The 12,011-nt window shown below is 39.0% G+C and overlaps 1 protein-coding gene across 2 annotated transcripts in view; it reads left to right on the top strand.

Moving 5' to 3' along the window:
• The window catches only part of ARHGAP26 (Rho GTPase activating protein 26), a 247,694-nt gene that overhangs the window by 63,869 nt on the left and 171,814 nt on the right, over window positions 1–12,011 (top strand). For both annotated transcript variants that reach the window (XM_032210266.1, XM_032210267.1), the window contains exons 2-3: window positions 6,949–7,044; window positions 10,437–10,498. In XM_032210266.1, coding sequence (XP_032066157.1) covers window positions 6,949–7,044; window positions 10,437–10,498 — 158 coding nt within the window. The remainder of the gene's footprint in view (window positions 1–6,948; window positions 7,045–10,436; window positions 10,499–12,011) is intronic.

Genomic DNA, 12,011 nt, shown 5'->3' with positions numbered 1-12,011 from the left:
GTCACTTCCATTGATTTGTATGGTATTAATAGTGAGAGGAGACCATAGGGCCGTGATGTCGAACCTATGGCATGCGTGCCGGAAGTGGACACACAGAGCCCTCTCTCTGAACACATGAGCAGTTGCTCTTCTGGGTTCCAGCACACTGGCCAGCCTGTCTTCACACGCACCGGAGCACCGGAAACCAGAAGAGCAGCCATTTTGCGTGCATGCACGCGCCATGAAGATGAGCTTCTTGTTTCCGGCACGCACATGCGCACAGCTCAGAAACCAGAAGACTAGGTGGCCGGTGTGCATGTGTGCACTGGAAACTGGAAGATCATCTAACAGGTGCATGCACGCACACTGAGCCCCTGCCCTTTGGGTTTCTGGTGTGCGCATGTGCACTGGGCAGCCAGAAGACCAAGTGGCCGGTGCGCATGCATGTGCCAGAAACCAGAAGAGCAGCTGCCTGGTGCATGTATGCGCACCAGGTGGCTGTTCTTCCGGTTTCTGGCATGCATGCGCTGTCCTGTTTCGGGACTCAGTTGCCAAAAAGGTTTGCCAACACTGCCATAGGGTAGGGGAAGGAATCATGAAGGTGACAGCCTTTAAAAAGCAAAGCAAAAAAAAAGAGAATCTGTAGAGAAAGAAAAGGGTTACAGGAGGGAATGTAAGGCAGCAAAAACTGATTTTCCAGCCACAATAGTGTCAAATGTTTTGGCCCTTGACTCTAAACTGCCTCTTGTTTGCAGTGGAGGTCTTTGGAATACTCAGGGCACAGTCAGGCACTAACATGGCTGGGCTCCTAATGCTGACTGAAAATCCTACTAGCAGAAATTTAGATGGCTCCTATATAGCAGGATGCTAATGCTAGTGAAGAGAGTGTCTGGATTTCATTTGTGGATTTCTCTTCTCTTGAGAATTTATTACAGCCTGAGATTATATTCTGAGAATGCTGAGAGATACAGTGCAGTAATTTAACAGTTTACACTGAACCATTTCTCGAAATGTTGTTTGTCTTATTTTACTTGCATTCCAGCAATTTTAAAAGATTTGTTTTCCCCTGAGTTTCTGTGGAATTTTGAAAAAGGGACTATGCCAGTGTCAAAAATTGTTTGGATTAATTGGCCTTCCTTTTCTGGAAGAGTGTAATCTGGCCAGTACCGTCTTTCATGTTTCTGAGTCCCACTGTGTATATTTTATGTTTCAGGTTGACATGCTCTGATAATTGATCTCTTGTGGTAAATACTTGTTCGCTGTTGTGCAAATAATAGTGTTCATTGTCTATGTGGGAATTCCCTTCACAATTACGTTCTCTGGGGTCTTTGTATGGCTGTCTCCAGTGTGTTTAGACTGGAGAGTACCTGAGGCTGTCCTTTTTTTCTGCAAGCCGAATGAATAATGAAGGACATTAATGTGAAAAAAAAAGATTTCTATGGCCTAATTCTAAGTAATAGTTTCTATTATGCATATTATGTGTTGTTAGCATCTGCCTTAAGTTTCTTGGTATATGACTTGTACCTTTTGTGTATGTGAGTGTAATTAAATGTAGTCCTTTCAAATTACAATCAGCATAAATATCATTTTTTGGGATGATAAACAGTTGTTTTGTTTATACTGTGTGTTTTTTGCAATGGGAAAAGTGGCCATGTACCCTTCCTTCCTTCCTTCCTTCCTTCCTTCCTTCCTCCTTCCTTCCTTCCTTCCTTCCTTCTTTCCTCCCTCCCTCCCTCCTCCTTAGATTTTTCTCTAAAACAAATATAAGTTGCTCTGTTTCCTTGTTAAGTTACAGATGGCAAATTATAAATTCGATCCAACCATTCTGTAGGCAATTAGTTCAGGACAATGCCATAGCATCTGAACTAATATGTTTTATTAATACATATTAGTAATACATACAGAGTAATGCTGTAAAGCATAATTAGGGAGAAAATGCTATACACTGCAGTTAGTTCTATGGAGAACTTTCTGAAAAATGGCTTCTTATATCAACCCTAAATTAACACTTTGTAGCGTTTTCATGAGAAAACTGATCCCAAACTGGCAATTTTGTTTGCCTTGAAATAAAAGTTGTTAAAAGAAGCTTTCTTGAACTGAGAGAATGTAAAATATTAAAGCAAATTAATGGAATTTGTGGTGTTATGGAATTTCCTTTATCGTTTTCAGATTTTCTGTCTGAAGTGTGAAGAAACACACCCCTTCCTGCTTTCTTGTTCTGGGGAATTCTTATTCTGCGTTCTGCAGAATAGTATAGATTGCCTTCTAGTGGCAAAGAGAGGAATACACTGTACTGTTTTAATAGGAACAAAATGTTTAAAATGTACAATATAGACTGAATATTAAATTTGATATTGTTCTAACATTTCCCCAGTGATCAATATAGTCTGTTATTATTAGAAAGTTTGATTTACTCGGCATTCAAAACCTAGGTGTTTAAAATCCAGCAAACCTGGGTTATACAGTATTGTTATCAATTTGTATGCTTTAAGAAGCACCTAGGTGACTTTGGTTGATTTGGGAAAGCCATGGAAGCTCAAACCTAGTTTGTACTTGGAAGGACAGATTACCAGGGGACCCTAGAACTGCAAGACTGAGATTTTTTTTTTTAAAGAAAATCACTGCTGAAAAGGTCAAGAAATCTCTGTGGGCATGACCTTGAAACTTGACTTGAAGGAATCTTTCTTTTTCATGGTCCAATGTTAATTATATATATATTGGAAATATGTTAGATGAGACTTTCCCTCCATCTCTCTTTCTCGTTCTCTCGTTCTCTCTTTTTCTTTCTCTCTCTTCCCCCTCCCTCTGCCTACCTACCCGCCTACCTAACTGAGATGATTAATCCATGAGATGTAAGCCCATGTAAGCTTATGTAGCCCTCCAGGTGTTTCCATACGGCTTTCAGCAGGGCCTATGACTCTTCCCACCATCTTGCACTTTTCTGATTCAGTGCTGTTGGAACTGACATTTCTGAAACAGCTCATTCCTGCTGCCCCCCCCCCCCCCAAACAACGTCTATGGGAGTGATGACTGCAGCAATAGTGTTAATCAGGGCAGAACAAATAGGATCTCTCTAAGCGGAAAAGACGTAAGCAGTGCCTCTATGTGTATAGTCATGCACCTGTTACAGATACAAACTGTGTGTGCATAGATGGCTTCCAAGCATCACAGCAGCATGTTCCCCATCCCAGCCCCAGAACTAATTAGCTTTTAGAATATTCAAGTTAAGTATACTAGAGCTTATTAAGCCATACATTCTGCAAAGTCTGAATTGCTGCCTCTTCGTAAGCATCACATAGTGAGTTTGCGTCCTTCACACAAGTCTCTTTCCACTTCTCTTTTCTGATGGAATGTGGCAATTGGATCCCTCCCAAATACTGACCAGGCTGAATGATGCTGTAGTTAATCCTTTTTGACAAAAAGCCCATATTTCATAATGCAAACGTTTGCTAAGCTTACAGCGTGTGCGTATAATGAAGAGGAAAAGGTACATCATGCTCTCCAAAATGCTCAGAGACAAAAGTTTAGTATATGGTTCTAGTTAAAGGAAGCAAGTCCATATGAAATGAATGTCCCAAAGGTGCTTTTTCAAGAGGCAACTGGGCTTTGTTTTTCTCTTTTGCTTCTCAGAGCTGAAGAAACTTCTTAGATGAGAAGTGAAACATCTTCAAAGAAAAACAAACAGAAAGTCCAGTTGCCTCCTTTGGGACAACCATGACCTGGATGACTGAGAATCTCCATCGACATTTATGAAATGAACGCTTTCTTATTATTTTTAGGAGAGCAGAAAGCAGGAATAGTTTCCGAGTGATAGTGCAGTAGTCTGAATCTTCCCTTTCAGAATGGGTTTAGATTTTTGCCTGTTTATTTTCTGACATGAACAATATAGAAGTGAAGTGTTTTTAAAGCTTTTGGAAAGATGCAGGAATTAATCTGATTTGATGTATTAAGTAGATTATGTTGTTCCATTCAAATTAAGTTTATCAGACAACATCTGGTGGGAACAGAAGACCCAGTGTTCTAGTATGACTGACTGCAGTTAATATTGATTTGCTTTTTACACAATTAAGGTTGACCTCCTTGTGTTGTAGATTCATTTTCCAGAGTTGCTTTGCTCTTTTTGACAGCTGTCACTAGAAAGACAGAATTCATTGTAACAGCTCCATTACCATTTTGCCTTATCTTTTGAAACAAGAACACTTTACACTAAGTGATTTATCAGCAAGATGAATTAATTTTCCTTAGCATGTCTATGGAGATGCTCAATCATCCAGGTCATGGTTGTCCCAAAGGTGCTTTTTCAAGAGGCGACTAGACTTTCTGGTTTTTGTTTGAAGATATTTTGCTTCTCATCCAAGAAGCTTCTTCAGCTCTGACTGGATTGTGAGGAATGGAAGGATTTGCATTCCTTGCAGAAAGCTGGTCATTTGCATTCTTTTAGCAAGTCATTAAGATCACCTGGAGTTTTATCTGTGTCACCTGAGTGGGGCAAATGGGTGTGGAGCCTTCTTGGAACAGTTGAAAGGACTGTGTTGTAGACTGGGTATATCATATGTCATATCCCTCTTCTGTTGAGAGAGAGAGAGAGCTGTTCAGTTTTGACATAGATGGCCTCTTTGATCCTTCTTTCAAACCAGTGGTCCTCCCTGTCCAAAACATGCTTTGCTGTCTTAGCCTTTGTCTTTTAAATGCAGATGAACTACTGAATCTAGTTTCCCAAGCATGTACATCATTTTTCTTATTGTCAGCCTTTTGGGGTAGTCCAGACAAAAGATCATAACCATGACTACTAATACTATTATTATAAGGTTACAGTAATCTTGCAAGTCCAAAAAACTCTTTTCTTCTCCCCTGCCTTTAATTTCCAGGGAGGGTCCCCTCTGAGATGCTTTCTCTACCCACATCTCTTCTTTAGACTCAAATTTTTCTTATTAGGACTGTTGTCTAGGCTGAGGCTCTTCCTCCTGTCTCCCAAAGTTATTTTCATAGCCCATTTTTATAACTATTCCCATTCAACTGTTCAGTCATCTTCAAAAGAACTATGATTGAGAATGCCAATTTCACACAATCAGATGTGAGGGAGGGATCAGAGCACCCTGGGGAGGCCAGCTAATCAATGAACCAATTTAATATATTTTTATCTGTTCATCCCCTCATCATAACATATCCTCATACTTAAATACACATACAATTTTAGCTTTTGCTGCGTTCAGTAACCATATTATTTGATTCCCTATACCTTGCTTAACAAAGGACTCATCGCTTTAAGAAAGTAACATAAAAGAAATAACATAAGAGTGAAATTTAAAAAGAAAGATAAGATAAAAGAAGTAGAAAAGAGTTGCAGGTAGGAAAAGAAAAGAAAAGGAGAAGCAGTTTCCAATTTTGGTAGTTACAACAAACTCATCAGCTCTCCTCTCTCTCTCTCTTCAAAGTTACAACATGTTTCTCGTTTTCACATATTCAATCCCATGAGTGAGCAAATGCATGAATCTCCAATTCATTTCCCCCTATTTTCTTCAAAAAGTCTAAAACAGGTTTCCAGTCTTTAAGTATTTGTTGTCTTTTTAAAATTATTATTATTATTTCATTCAATTGTGTCCACTTCTCAGGGACTGGCTATATACAATACGTCCCTGCAATTTTCTTGGCAAGATTTTTCAAAAGTGGTTTGCCATTGCCTTTTTTTAGGGTTGAGAGAAAATAATCCAGGGATTCATGCCTTAAAGCAGAACTAGAACCCATAGCCTCCCAGTTTCTAGCTCAGTGCCTTAACCACTGCACCAAACTGGTTCCCACTTGTTGTCTTACCCCTTATGAAAAAGATCAATTGTGTCATTTCCACATGTTCTGCTATTTTCACAATCCATTTGGTATTTCAGTGTTTTTCCATCATGGTACATATAATAGTATCGCTGTAGCTACTATATACAAAATCAGTCTTCCATAAGTGGTAGCTAATTGGTTATCCATGAGTCCCACAGTTTTGCAGAAAACTCTTCATTACTCCACTTTTAATTTTATACATGGCTGTGTGCTCTCATTCTCCATTCCTCTTATGTGGATAGATATAAGTGTGTTTTGTACACTCCCTTCCTCCCAATTGGGATGCAGCCTTAGCAAACTGTTCTGTCAAGATTTTCTTTGATGTAATGAGAGTAAATTTCAAAACTTTGCCAAGATAGTGGGGCACAAATATTGGTGAGGATGAAGGGTGGAGTTAGATCTGCTTTTCTGTAGGCCCCCGATGCTTGGCTTGTGCCTGCCATCCCAACCTTCTTTGCCGAAAGCCTTTCTGAAAACTATGTGACATTTCAATCCTGATAGCAAAAGAGCATTCTTGCCATTATCTGGCAAAGTCACGTAGAATGTTTCAGCTCTTTGGCTTTCGTTGTGGAAAAAAGACAATGGAACATTACAAAGTGAAATGCAGTAATAACAAACTATATGGGTATGGTTATGTTAGAACTATTCAAATAGAAAAAAGGATACATAGGAATAAATAAAGGGCATAGTTTATTAAAACATCCTCACTCTGCTCTATTTCCTGTCCTTCCTCAGAGAATTACTAAAATCAGGAACTGAAAGTTGTGTTCATTTTTTAAAGTTAACCAAGTATGACAGCTTTAAATAATGTGTTGTAAGGATAGCTTTTATAGTAGGAGGGCTGCCAATTATGATTTAAAGTTGTTGGAACATTGAAGATTTGCCCGTAATGAAGCAAGTCTCTCAATTTTCCTTTGTATGACATAATGTTCATTTTTTGGATTTATTAAAAACTATTTTTAAAGGGTACTTATGGATCAGTAGTTTTCCTTTCAGCAGAACCTTTATTATTTATTTTACATCAAAGATTGTCCTCTAGCCTGGATGACAGAATGAAGGACATTACTTAGAAGCTACTAAAATTGGGTTTGCTAAATTTGTGGTTTATTATTTGTCACTGAAAAACCTTTCTTCTCTTTATAGATTTGTCTTCAGCAAAACGAAAATTTGCAGACTCCTTGAATGATTTCAAATTTCAATGTATAGGCGATGCAGAAACAGATGATGAAATATGTATAGGTAAGTGCATAGGCTTTGATTTAGACAATTGAGGCAATTCAATGGCTTAAATAGCAGGAATACAGATAAGAAGGAAGTGAAACATATCTACAGTAGTTAGGAAGGATGAGTCTGCAAATTATTACAAGTTGTCCTTGACACTTGACCATTATTGTGATTTCAACTTCTGTCACTAAATAATGTGATCATTAATTCCAAAGGTGCTTTTTTTCAAGAGGCAACTGGACTTTCTCGTTTTTTTTTTGAAGACGTTTTGCTTCTCATCCAAGAAGCTTCTTCAGCAATGACTGGATGGAGGGGAATGGAAGGATTTCTACCCCTTGTAGACAGCTGGTCATTTGCATTCTTTTAGCGAGTCATTGAGGCCAGTATCTCGAACTGAAGTGCAAATGGTTCCTGTAGTACCAAAGTACATAGCTAAATGTCTATGGAGATTCTCAGTCATCCAGGTCATGGTTGCCCCATGGTTGCCCCAAGGGTGCTTTTTAAAAAGACTTTAAGACCGGACTTTTCTTTGGGTTTTTTTCCCTTTGTCTTCAAAAACAAAACAAAACCAGAAAGTCCAGTTGTCTCTTGAAAGAAAGCACCTTTTGGGACAACCATGACCTGGACTTCTTCAAAGAAAAACCAGAAAGTCCAGTTGCCTCTTGGAAAAAAAAGCACCTTTCAGATATCCAGGACCTGGATGATTGAGAATCTCAATACAAAGGTGATCATTAAGTGCATCATACTGATTTTACAATTCTTTTTTTTGTCATGATTGTTAGCAAATCCAGCTTCCCCCATTGACTTTGCTAGACTGAAGCCCCCTAGGAAGGTCACAAATGGCAACCAGATGACCCTGAGACACCACAAATATTGTAAATACATATTTACAAACATCCAGTTTTTGATCATGTAACCCTCGGACTGGGTGTAAGTCAATGTTTTCATGCCATCATAACTTTGAACAGTTGTTAAACAAATGATCACTAGTCGAGACAATCTGTAGCAAGCCTTTGAAAACTGAAATGATTTGATTTATTAATCAAATAAATAAATCAAATAAATATACAGTAGCCTTTCACGGGAAAAACAGCATTAGTAGTAGATGTAACTATATCCATAGTAGAACCCACAAATAGTTCTCTGTTGCCAATCTAGCAAACCAGGTAAGGTCCTCAAAAATTTCAAGGTGGGGGCCCTTCACCCTGGTGCTGTTCTGCATTATGAAACAGTTGCACAGGGTTCCACCACAAAACTGCGCTCGATTAAACCGCGCCCGACTAAACCACGTCGCTGACATCATCAACAGGGCGACAACAGTGCGGAGACAGAAGCACGCTGTAAACCCTAAACCTAAAATTAACCCCTATACCTAAACCTAACCCCCCTAAACCTAATCCTAAACCTAACCCTAAACCTAACCCTTAACCTAACCCTAACCCTAACCCTAAACCTAACTCTTAACCTAACCCTAACCCTAACCCTAAACCTAACCCTAACCCTTAACCTAACCCTAAACCTAACCCTAAACCTATCCCTAAAGCTAACCCTTACCTTAAGTTGAATCGGCTTGCTTTCAAAGCGCTATTTAAAGCGCCCTTCTTTCTCCGCGCTGGCTGTTGTCGCCCTGTTGATGACGTTAGCGACGCGGTTTAATCGGACGCGGTTTAGTCGAGCGCGGTTTTGACGGGTCACGGTTGCACAGTATAAACCAACTTCAAGGGCCATCTCATGAAGATTGCATTACAATGACACAGTTGTACATTGCCATGAGTTACTGAAAACATATCTCTGTGCTGAGGTAGGAATGCAATTGGTGTGCTCCTTGAAGCTGATCAAAGCCTCTCCTTTGCCTCTAATGCTTTGTGATTGTCCTGCATCAACGCTGAATCCAGGAGCACCTCCAACCTGCAAACCTCATTCCCAAAGAGAAATGCAGTTTTGTCCGGAATCGGTATTTTCCCTTAATCCTGAAATCCAGTCCCAGAAATAGTAACAATTCATGTTCAATTTCAATTTGCCTCTCACATTCAGTCTCTTACAACTTGTAGACATCCGGAGGCTCAAAGAATAGAAATGTAAGGTTATGTATCAAAGGCATGTTGATTACTAAGGCCAAACCTATGTATTCTTCTCAGTGGGTTCATATTAATATTAGATATCATGAGAAATAAATCCTTGCAGGACACTACATGGGATAGGTTTTCCCAATATCTGTTTTTGGTAGCTCCTGGAGCTGTAGGAATCATTGCAAGCAGCACCTCCACTCCCCAGTTCTTTCAAGTGTACCAAACAAATGGGCACCGGTGTCAGAAGTTACTGAGAGATGTTGTAATATAAATAAGATTGCAGCACCTCGTGTTCTCGTGATACAGTTTATCCATCAAGGCTGTGTCAGGACCTGTATCCAGGTCCAAATCTAGGGGAAAAAAAATTGAAATCACCAGTAAAAGTTCCTTTAGCTTGGCTAAATACGAAAACTGGACGTTCATTGTTAAACTTGGTCAGGCCAAAAAAAAAATGGTTCTCTATGCAAAGGCTTGACCATTGCTTTCTTTAAGGGGTTTGGAAACTCTACCCAAAGAAGAGAAAGTTAATATTCAGTGAGTTTTTGGAGGTTCTTATAAACCAAGCTATGGAACGATCTAACATACAAGTAATGGCACAAACACTTCCAAGAACTTTATCCACTTCCTCAGAAAACAAATGACCAAACAAAACTCAGAATATGAATGCTATTTATTTGCTCCCAAAGTTTTTGTTCAAGACGAGATGCATTTTTTTTGTTTATTTATTTAGACCTATTGGTGAATACATGTTGAAGACAATGTCTCACCTGAAAGTCCAGACTATCCTTTTTGGATAATCTTCCCTGTTGCTTATCAACCAAACAGAAAATAGAACAAAAGAAAAAAAGAAAACGCTTATGTTTGCCTTACTACATGAGCTGAGATTAGTGCTTGGGGACAAGATTGTTATGTCATCCATTTGCATTGTTTCTTATCACATTCAGAAACCCCTGAATTTTATTTGTTTGAGAAATAATGAAAACAAAAGGATTACCTTACCTTAATCCTGCATTTGTTAAAGAGGCTTGGTTTTTATATAGACTATGCCAGATGGACTGATCATACTTCAATACTCATATATGCTCTGAAGTGGGTGCCCGCTGGTCACTAATTTTGAAGGCTGTGCAATGGTTCGTGTTCTGTTGAATTGAATTGACTGGTTGTCAAATGGTGTTGTTGTCTTCTCAGCTTTGTGGCTGCAAACCCGTAAGCATATATGTATATAAAGCACAGACAGTCACTTTTTCAGTGCCACTGTAATCTTGCCAGATGAATGGTTACAAGTGAAAGACTACATGCATTCAATAATCTTGTTTGTCTTTCTTTTATTCCTCATAGCAAAATCCCTGCAAGAATTTGCTACTGTTCTAAGGAACCTAGAAGATGAGCGCATACGAATGGTAAGAAACCTGCCTCCTTTTAGATATAATATCATAATTTCTGGGACAGGAATAGAATGTAATCAGTGCTTGGAAAACACTTCAGGGTAAAGTATGATAGGATTTTTTTGGGGGATGTTACGGAAATCATATAAGTATGTGTTTTCTCTTCTTAAGGTACATGAATGTCATATTAGGTTCCAGGGAGCAGTGTCCCAGGGCTTGTAGGATAGATTAGCTCTTCTCTCCCCCTGATTTTAAAGGGAGTATATATATATAGTCTGTGTGTCTGTCTGTCTCTGTCTCTGTCTCTGTCTCTGTCTCTGTCTCTGTCTCTGTCTCTGTCTGTCTGTCTGTCTGTCTGTCTGTCTGTCTATCTAATCTATCTATCTATCTATCTATCTATCTATCTATCTATCTATCTATCTATCTATCTATCTATCTATCTATCTACTGGTCTTGTTGTATTTGGGTCTTTTCCCGTGTAAGATTGAGATTGTCTTGGCAACGTTTCGGCGAGGTCTCACTTGCCATCTTCAGGATACCAGCCTGAAATCTACGAAAACACACAAACACAAACACACACACATACACACACCTGTATGTGTGTGTGTGTAAGTTGCAGCATAACTCTGGAACACCTCGAGCTATTTCAACCAAATTTGGAACACACATGACTTACTCTTTGGGAAAAAAAATACTCTGGGAATAAGACACCCTTAATACCCCTCAGGGTGTGTGTTCTGTTAAGATACAGTCTGTTATGCCTTAAAATGGCTTCTACTGTACAGCACAGTGGAATTGCCATTGTAAAGGCTTCACGGTACTCCACAAGGGGACGCCCTCTGGTAAGGGGGAAAATCCAACATTAGAAATTACATTTGGTCCGGACATTTTCCCTTTATAAATAAATACCCGAACAATGCCAGGTTCTCAGCTAGTTGATAATAAAAGACCTCCTTTTGGTGTCTGAAACAGTTTCCTTTACCAGCAACTTTGCCAATGGAAAAAAACATCAAGAAGAGCAAGATATTGAGTCAGTGGGATGGGAGACCATAAACATGGTTAACATTTAGATTTGTTCTCAATGGAAGGATTTTTTTAAAAAAAAGAAAGGGCAGAAAGCAATATTATTCATATGTTCCCCTCCTGTTAATCTTCTACTAATTGCTTTGGAATTGTCAGGATCATGGTCTGTATGTGTGCTATGGTTAGAAAAAAAATGTTGCTTTAATTTATTCAGTAAGATCTAGAACAACTTTCTTAACTTGTTACTAGGCTTTGATAGATGTTGGCTTTGAGAAGAAATTGTGGGTAATTTTTGCAATGCTCTTGCCTGTTTTGTCCAATGGCCATGATATAGCTCAACAAATTGTCAACTTCTCTGCCTAAAAGAATAGCAATATTCATCCATAGGGAGTAAATCTTGGCAGCTTAATAAGGATAGCAAACTACAGCAAACTGCCTGCCACTGAATCTATTTGGTCTTGCACTCAGAGAACAAAGATTGTATTATGCAGTCCAGCTTCTTTAG

Source organism: Thamnophis elegans, chromosome 2 (genome assembly GCF_009769535.1).
Source record: "Thamnophis elegans isolate rThaEle1 chromosome 2, rThaEle1.pri, whole genome shotgun sequence".
Taxonomy (NCBI): Eukaryota; Metazoa; Chordata; class Lepidosauria; order Squamata; family Colubridae; genus Thamnophis; species Thamnophis elegans.
Note: the sequence above shows the minus strand (reverse complement) of the source record. Positions and strands in the feature narration are given on the sequence as shown.